This window comes from Buceros rhinoceros, unplaced genomic scaffold, assembly GCF_000710305.1.
Source record: "Buceros rhinoceros silvestris isolate BGI_N320 unplaced genomic scaffold, ASM71030v1 scaffold23543, whole genome shotgun sequence".
NCBI classification, from domain to species: Eukaryota; Metazoa; Chordata; class Aves; order Bucerotiformes; family Bucerotidae; genus Buceros; species Buceros rhinoceros.
Genome location: NW_010403341.1, coordinates 14,742 through 24,263, shown reverse-complemented (window position 1 = coordinate 24,263; position 9,522 = coordinate 14,742). Strand labels below are relative to the sequence as shown.

General features: G+C 42.2%; 1 protein-coding gene across 1 annotated transcript in view; it reads left to right on the top strand.

The window, feature by feature from the left end:
- ATF6 (activating transcription factor 6) overlaps positions 1-9,522 on the top strand; it is a gene marked incomplete at its 3' end in the record, with an annotated part of 28,685 nt that overhangs the window by 18,946 nt on the left and 217 nt on the right. Inside the window, exons 8-11 of the mRNA XM_010132995.1 lie at positions 1,707-1,850; positions 3,656-3,769; positions 4,630-4,732; positions 5,886-5,950. Coding sequence (XP_010131297.1) covers positions 1,707-1,850; positions 3,656-3,769; positions 4,630-4,732; positions 5,886-5,950 — 426 coding nt within the window. The remainder of the gene's footprint in view (positions 1-1,706; positions 1,851-3,655; positions 3,770-4,629; positions 4,733-5,885; positions 5,951-9,522) is intronic.

Here is a 9,522-nt window from a genome sequence, read left to right as displayed (position 1 = left end):
ATAGGGACATTTTCAGGAACATGTGCATCAGCCTTAGTTTCGAGCTCTTGTTCTGGGGCTTGAGATGCTGCCAGCTGTGCTGATGCTTTCCTTGGAAGAAAAGAAACATGATCTCATAAAATATAGTAGATAGTGGAGGTTGTTTCTGTAAAATTGGATAGCCTGATGTTGCCTGATCTATGAGGCTGTGAATGGAATCCGTGGAATCCAGCTTTCCATGCTATGCAGTAGGAGCAATGAGACATTTGGATGCAGTAAAGAAACTGCAAGTACTTTTCTGCTTGCTGTCGCTAGTGAGAACAGACCCCGTGGCATTTCTGCTGCCCTGATTCTGTGCTCCTGCCTGGAAACCTGAAAGAGAGGAGGCAGTCCAGGGTACGCCAGCCTGGATCGGGGATTGCTCTGGCGGTTCTGCAGAATGTGACACAATTACTCAGGGGGAGACCTGGGTTACTGCTGACAGGAGCACGGAGGTGTTGGCTAAAGAGAGGGGATTGCTAGGCACACAGTCCATGTGCCTTCTCTTAGTTGTAGAATATTTAATCCTCCCCCCTTGCTAGTTCTTGCCTTTCTCTGTTATTACCATTTGTATTCATTGCCTGCTGCAAAGTGATGCCATGTAACAAATAGGAACATAAGATCTTCCCCTGCAGAGTTTATGCCCTGCTGTACAGGAGAGCTTGGGGCATGGACTGAGATGCACTCTCTAGGCTGTGGTTGACATGCGTGGCAAAGGTCTCATCGACATGCTGGGCTCTCTTGTTGTACTCCTGTGTTTTTGCTGTGTTGCTGCTGGTGATGCTCAGCTGTTGTCAGCTGAGAAGGATAGGACTCGATTTTGTAAATATTTCAGAAGGCGACCATGTTCTCAAGAGTAAAGCTAGCCTCTGGAGAGGATATCTTGAACTACTGCTTCTCTCCTCTCAAGACTTCTCACTTGTAAATCGCCCTTCTCATGTAGCACTTGTCGTTTTTCCAGCTCACATGTGAAATGCTGCCACGTTGCTTTGCGTGGCGAGCAGCGCAGACATGCCTGTGCTGCAGGGCTGGCTGGCTGAGCAGCCCCCAGGGGAAGATCCTTCAGTCGGTGCACGCACAGACCAGGGCAGGGTATCCTGGGAGGTGGCCCAGTGCTGCTGCCTAGATAGGTTAGTCAGCCCTGCCAGCGTTTCTAAAGCCAAGTAGCATGGAACATACGTAAGTCTGTGTACAGTTTTGTTGGATGCCTGGTGTAATATTCCAGGCTTGCAGCTGCACGGAATTTGGTAGCTGTTTTCCTTCCATATTGTATTAATATAAACTGTGTCAGTTGTGCTTTGAGGCTGATGAAAGTTAAAGTTCAGGGGTACTTTTATTTGACTCTAGGTAATTTTCTTATGCCTGCAGGTTTAGGTTACAGACAGATTGATCTCAGTTTCATCAGGTGAAGCTTGTGGGGAAACATGAAAACCGGAGCATCAAACTCCCTTGAACAATTAAAACTGAAGAAGAAAACATAATTGTTTGTGTCTACTAATGCTTTGAATAACAGCGATATAATGACACAAGATACTGTGTTTTTACACTAAATGTGACGTGAACCATATTGATGTAACGTAGCAGCAGCGGGGAGCTTACCTACCTGAGTATTTAGCTCCTGACAGTAAGGCGTCTTGCAGACCCTTTATGTACGTCATATGTTTTGCTGTGGTTGTTATGTCTTCCAGTGTATTCGAAAAGGATCCCAATGGAGCTGATTCCACTGTGAGTTCCAGCCACCGGACCAGAAATCTTCTGGAGTTCTCAGCTAGCCAGGAGTCCAGCACAGCTCAGAAAATACCTGGGGTCATCATTCCCGAGAAGAGTAATAGGTCAGATGAAAACCTTTAACGTATTTGAAGTGGCAGAGGACAGTGGTGCCTTTAGACCTCGCTGCCCTTCCATTTGCTAACCTTTTTGGCCAGTGCTACTGCTGCTGTTATAGAGCAGCTGAGTTTACAGACACACTGGTCTGAAAGCTCATGTCTTTTTCCATTTTTTGATGAAGTTCACCAAGTTGCTTTTCAAATGAACATGAAGGTTTATCTCCAGAATTACCCAGAAGCGTACACGTGGCTATGCTGTATGGTGTTAGGGACAGTGTGGTGGAAGAGGGCACATAAACAAATGTGGTCATGGAGATTTTAACGACCTTCTTCAGTTCTTTATCTGTCTGCTTTCTTCCCTCATCTTTACTTTCGTTTGCATAGTTACCGTGTTTGTCATATTATCTCTCCTTACTTTTCAAGCTGGAGTATTTATTTTCTTAGTTGCTTAAGAGAGAACTGGGGAAATTTGCAATTAAGAACCCAGCTCTGTGCATTTTTAGAAATCTCTGAGTTCATCCTTATGCTTACCCATTATTTAATTATATAGTTGCTTTCAAGCTTCCTAGATCTCCAGCATTCAGTGCGTAAGTGAACATATAATTGTCTCCAGATTGAAGTCTGGCTAATCCAGCTCATGTTTTCCCTTTACAGGATTTATCCTATCCGACTGTCCCTTTCCAGTAGAGTGTTTTGGCTGGTTGAACAAAGCCCGGCACAGATGTGCAGAAAGCCCTAATGTATTTTGCCTTGCAGAAAGAAGGCAATAAATCAAGAGGGTTCTAAGGCTGTAGCCATGGTGAGGGTTTTGTGACCTATGTGGCACATTTCAGACCATGACTTAGGCAATGTAGTAGTAGAGTGGTTCTCTTAGGAGGATAGGCTAATGCCTGTACCTCCTCCTTTCGCTCTTCCACCCTGTTTTTTTGGCAAGATGTGAGCTCTTTGCTACATATTCTTCTTTATCAGTTCTCGATGCGGTAAACAGGAAAAGCAGATGTGAAGATGGAGAGAAAGCTGGGGAGGGGAATGTGAATAAGGCTTTCATAAGCTCCTATACCTGATCTTCCAGAAAGCAGTTTGAGGTTTAGGAGCTTCAAGTCTCTGTTAAAAGCAAGAGGACTAAGACTGTTATATTGATTCGCTATCAAGAGAGGAACTTATACAGGTTATTTGGTGGGAAGTAGTTAACCCCTCGAGAGGTACAGATAGCCAGGAGAAAGGCACAAGAGTCCTTGCTTTGTTGCTGCAAGTGCTCTGGATTTTTGAGTTGAAATACATACCCTTTTTCACTTTTTATCAAAGCCAAGCTAGCTTCTGGAGACTGTTGGCGGTGTAAATTCTCTCCACTTAGTTGTGCTAGAGTTTGTGGCTGCCCCATTGTCGTATAGCTCACGGTCTTCACATCTGCATGGTTTTAGTGGCTAATAAAGTTAGTATTTCTGTTGCAAATGTTACACAGCTCTGGAACGAAAGAGAAAGCTGCCTCTGCAGATGTCTCATAGTTCACATATTATGAGGAATATTTTACAGGCTGTATTTTCTTTCAATATCTGGCCTGTTTGGAAAGAGATCCAAACTCTGCTAATGCTCAACTGTCTGTTGAGTGATATCAGACCCCTTTGGGAATTTGACTGAGACCACTGGATGTTTGATTGAAATCATTATTCACCTATTTCAAAGGTGCCATAGGAGCAGCTTTAACTTTTGTGGGTTTGCCGATGGTAGTGCTTGTTCTCTGGCTTTCATCAAAGGTTCGTGAAGAACTGTTTTTAAGGGGTTTCATAACACATAAATGTTTTTCTTTCCAGGTACGATCGTTCTGTATCTGATAACAAAGCACTGATGATAGTCTCAGAAGAACCACTGTTATATATTTCGCCACCCCCATGTCAGCCTCTGATCAACCGGACAGAGTCACTCAGGTGAGCAAACAACCTTTTCTGAGCATTTAAGCTTTTATTAGGAGTTTAGATATGAATGTGTGTTGGGCGAGTGCTACTGGACAGTCAGTTGTGGGTGCTGTTACTGCCTGTTCAGCGCGTTCGTGCAGTATGTGACCAGTGCCTCTGCAAGTGTCTGCACTGCCCAGTGTCTGCTGCCGTAGAGACAGGGGATTGACTTGGATCTTTGTTATCTTTTGATGGTTTTAGTAATGACTTCCACTCAGTTTTCACGCTGGTGATTTAGCAATAACCGAATAACAGTTTTCTGATTGCCAGGAGGTTTTTTGTGACTCGAAAGAGAAATCACTTTATATGTAGCAGTGCTCATAATGTGGAAATCAAGTCCAGCTAAAAGCCTCTTCCATCCGAAGTACAGAAAAGATGGTCTCCCACTCTTCAGCTTCTGATACAAGCAGACTTAACCTGACATTGCAGATGTACTTTATTCACTGTTAGAGAACACCTAGCTCCACTTTTTCCAAAGATACGAGTGTGTCGCTAACCTTATCTCCATTCTGCTTTGTCCATTTTTCTCACAAATTTATTTGTCATACTTTAGACCTTTTATCCAATATTTTGTCTTGAACTGATCAACTTCTGATTTTAAATTTCGGTTGTCCTTTCACTAATTTCATAATTACTGTTGATTGAGCAAAAGAAAGTACTGTATCTGCTTTATATTGAAACATTAATTATCTTAATAGTTTATAGACATTTCCTTATGACTTCCCTTATAAATTTAATCTTGCATTGTATTTTCTTACTCTGGTAAACGCTAAAATTAAAAAAATTCTGCCACGGTTCTTTGAAACGTCTGTTAACGCTGTGGGTTTTTCTAGGCTGAATCATGAACTTCGAGGATGGGTTCATAGGCATGAAGTGGAGCGGACAAGATCTAGAAGGCTGTCAAATAACCAACAGCAGAAAGCACGGGTTGTGCAGGTAGGCAGGTTTATACTGGTGAGTCGCTAGAATGAGAAGGTAATTTCAGACCACATAACAAAATATTCTTTCTTACGTGTCTGCTTGTCAATACAGACAGAAGTAGCGATGGTGCCTGTAAGTAGGGTACCCAACACTTCCCATTTTAAATTACTGGGTTTGGTTGGTTATTATGTTGTCAAAGTTCTTCCATTCCTGCCCTTGGATTCAGACTAAAGGTTTTTGACATTTTTAGCAGTTCAGGGTTTCCAAAAATGCCTTTTATTGCTTCCCTGTAAGGCTGTGTAAGGATAAGGGTAAGCAGCTGGTTAATGGAGAGACATATAACCTATAGCACATGCATATGGCTGGTGGTTAAGGGGCACAGCTGATTGGTTTTGTTGGAATATTCCTAATTATTTTTTTTTTTTCAGATTTTTGCTAGAGGGATACATTTTTGGTAAGACTACAGAATTAGGAGATTTGTGTTCATACTTCCCATTTTTTAAAATCCCTTTCACCTACAAGGTGCACTAATAATGAGGGTGAAATTAAGACCATATATTTTCAAAGTTTTTCATTTGACCAAGGGCTGGTAACAGCCTTAAAAGAAATTGGACTTAACAACGTGGGGAATACCACAGTTTTCAAGAGAAGAATTACTGGATACCACACTTCAGATTCTTCTCACTGGTGTCCAAATGAGAATGGTAGAACAGTTAAGCAGGGCCAGTTATGATGCTTCTTGTGTTTCAGATACCACGGGTGTGTTGTGGGTGGTATATTTTGGCAGTGGTACAAAGTGGATGGGACTTCAGAAGAATTCTGCAAATCTGACATCACTGATAGTAAATCTGGCACTTGGATGACACAGTATATGTGCAACTACTGAGTATGGTGCCAGCTTCCCTTCTTTGTCTCTTGAGTGTGTGGCTTCCAATTTGTCTGTATTAAAACACTTGCTTTTCTTGTGTTTCCAGCTTGGTTGCTGGCCATTTCAGTTATTCATGTTTCAGCAGCAGGAAAATGTGCATTTATTGTTCAGGGCACTGAACCTCTTCAGCCCTGTATGTACTCACTCTCTGCTACAGATGTGCATCATGTTTCATGTAGTGCCAAAGCAATGCTTGTTGTTTTCATTTTGTGTTATCTTTTTGTTTTCCCCCCCTTTTAGAGCTCCCTCAGTGAGAAGGCAGATTCCCAGCTAATGGCCATGCCTTACACAGACACCAGACTCAGGTAAGGCAGAACAACTGCTTTGTTATTGCTTTCTACTTAATAACCTAGTTTTTCACCAGCTGCTGGTAAAAAAAAATGCCAGTTTTCACCTTGTTGTCAGAATTCTTAAGCGAGATGCTGCCTGCATTTATTGGCCAAATTTCTGCCCCTTAGCAAATAACTGCTTCCGATAATGTAAACTACATTTAAAGATACCCCTGTGTCACAGCCCCACTCTTCCATAGTCTTTCTGCCAGTGAGTCCTAAGAAAACCTTAACTACACTCTGCAGAGTCCCTTCCTGATCTGAATCTTTAGGGATTGTCTTGGAAATATCTGCAGGAACACCTGTAGTTCATAAAAAGGTTTCAAAGAGTCTGGTCAGAGAAAGGTTTCTCTCACTGTCTTCAAGAGTAGGGCCATTATAGCTATGACCAAATTATTTTGACAAAGTTAAAGTATCATTACATCTTATTTGCCTGGTTTGTCCTTACCTCCTGATTTTCCCTGATGATTAGAACATAATAACCCAGAGTCCTGTTTCCCTCTTATACCTGTCCTGTGCTTCTTCCCTGGCGATAGAAAGCACTGGAGAGAAAGACGTAAGGAAACAAAAATTCTCTCTCCTGGGTTCTCTGTGACAGTGTCTAAAAGGTTCTCAGCCTCGAAGTGGCAAAGAGGAGTAAGCAGGATGGAGTGTAAAGTGGATTTTTTTCTTTGACAACACCTGAAATGTTGACACTGAAAGCAAGACAGCTGTGGCCGTTCCATTTTCATTGCTGCTTTGGAAGTAGGATCAGCCTGGGAGAAAATAGCAAGCTGCAGGCATGTGTTATGGAAACCAGGCTGCCAAATCTTGATGTGTCTTGACTAATAGGAAAAAAAGAAAAAGCTTTTTTATTTCTGTGGACAGATGAAGGATGTTTGTTTTAACTGAAGCCTGGATGAACTGTCCAGTTAAACTGCCATGGCGTAAGGCCGTTTAATATACATGCCTGCATTACTCTTTAAAGAAATGAATGATTTGGATTATTAGAAACAGGCTGCAATATCATGCAGCTCTGTGTGGAATAATCTGCTGTGCTCAGAAGGACGTAAGATTTCTTTTTTTGGGGTGAAAGATGTTTAAATGAACAGAACTAGTGAGTCATGACAGCTGCGTGCCATGACTGTCCTGGAACTGCGAAGAACATAGAACAGACTTGCAGTTCTTCCCAGCTATTAGATGCTCCATGAACTCATAGACCCACAGGGTCATTTAGGTTGTAAAGGATCTCTGGACATCTCTAGTCCTTTACCTTCTAGAAAGCCTCTGTTGGTGACCCAAGTCCACAAACAGGAGGACATTACCGGGACCTAGATTTATCTTTGCAGCACGGATGATCCCAACATTGTCATGTTGGTCCCGGATTCCAAAAGAACATTGATTGGTTGAAAAGTATTGCAGTGGAGTCAAAGCAGAGGAAAAATATCAAAATCTGAGATGATTTCAAAGAAAACCATTAACCCTCCCAGCTCCCCCTCCCAGCTTTTCATTCCTTGTGGCTTTATTCAGAGGTAATTTTGATGAGGGTTTATGCAAGTGTGTGTTTAGGGCTCCAGATACCAAGCTGGGACTCTCCAATTATTTTTGTTTCTAAATTTTGCACTGTTACAATTGTGGTTCTTGGTGCATAGAGCGCTGAGTCCACAGCCTCATTCCTTCTTAAAACAAGCATTATGTGCAACCTCCTAGTCCTCTGTGATGTGTAAGAGTGCCCTTAGAACTTCTAATATACACAATTTATTATGATACTTCCTTGTCATGTAGTACCGTACTACTAAAACAACTGGTAGCTTTGCACCTGTTTTCAGGGCTCAGGTTCCTCCCTTGTTTTCGTGGAGTCCATAGTGGATACTCTTAAATGTCCAAAGGTGAGTACAGTGTAATACCAGTGGATTACTGTTATCCCTTGGAATTCGGGACTGGTGATGGACTTGTACTGTGAACCTAGGAGGGCTTTGTAAAGGCCCAGTGGTTTCCAAGTGCTTTGCAACAACTTTCTCCCGTGGCTGGATTTAGAATTATAAAAGGCTGGTTTTTCGGTCTAGCTGTATCTTCTTGAGTGTGGGCGAGCAAACGGATCTGTGGGACCTGTTTTGGTTTTCAGGATGTGTTTTACTGAGCAATGTGTGGGTGTGAAGCCTTTTATCACAGAAAAACTTCCATGCTGAATCTCAGAGGTGGTTTGGGGAGCCTACGTGTGTTTATGAATGAGTAATCAAGCTCAAATTAGCTCCGATCTTAGTTTCCTGTGTGTGAAGGATGTGATCTGATTCCTCACTTGCAGACTGCTGCTGAAGAGGATGTGTAGGGTAGGGCTGCCTGCCCTCCATCCCCCAGGACTTACACCTCCAGTCTGTTGCAGGGTAACTGCCTTGGCAGCTGCAGTCCTTCTATTGCAACAGGACTGCAGTAGCAGTAAGAGAGGAGATAATGATGGTCTACTCTTACTGCTGCGCAAGAAAATCACTTGATGATAGATTGTGCCTTGTTTTGGGTGCATGGTAATGTGTATTTTAGAAGCATACCAAAATAATCTAAGTCAGCCACCATCGTTTAAAATCTGGGTCGGCAAAGACAGCTTGGGAGGGATCGCCTGATAAATTTTTTCCCCCACAAATACTGCACATACAGCGTACTATTAAAGTGGGAAAGATTAAGCTGTCTGGTTGAAGGTCCACCTAATGGTTTGTGTAAGTACAGCTTTCAAACTTGATTAAATATGTTATTTTTGAATGGGATTGGGGAAGTATACGTGATAGCAGTATGTGCTGGAAATTCCTCACCTTTCCAAGATAAACAGTGGATAAGTACCATGATTGTACAACTTGCCAGTGGTTTTGCTTAGAATAGTTTAGACAGATTATCTTTTCCTCATGACTGATATATGTAAAATGAGAACCGTGAAAAAGATAGGGCAGAATTTTGTGAATATCTTATTTTTGCTCCGCTGTCTAAACTGAAAATCAAGAGCACATCGTTTGAGTTGACCAAAGAGACACCAAAAAAACCCCAAACGACCGTGGGCGAGAGAGCAGGTGGGGTTGTCCCTTGGCAGTAAATGAATGGCTCTGTTTATGCTTTGCACTTCTTTCAATTTGAGTGGTTTGGATCCTTAGCAGTCAAAAAAGAAAAATTAAAATTATTCAGTGTTTTGGGTTTGGTTTTTTTTTCAGAATGACATTTCATTTTAAAATTTGCTAGAATCCATTTCCAGAAGTTGTCACGATTTTTCAGACACCTTAGGTTGACTTGAAACATCTTTTACTGTTCAGTTCACAAGTGGGTTTTTGCCAGCCTCAAAACCATGAGTAGACTCAAGCCTGGCAAAGTTTCCTGGAGCAAGACCTTTAAAGCACCTTGAACTTTCGAAAAATACCTGGTGGTTTCACAAAGTTTCACTTGTGTTTCATGTTCTTCTTGCGTCTCTCAGTGGATGAAGAGCTGCTGTTCTTTTGGAAAGCAGATCTTTAAAGGCATCTCTTTGGTCTCCCTGAAGTTAACTTTCTTGTCTGAAATAATCACACTCCCCCCTTCTTTATTTCAGCCGG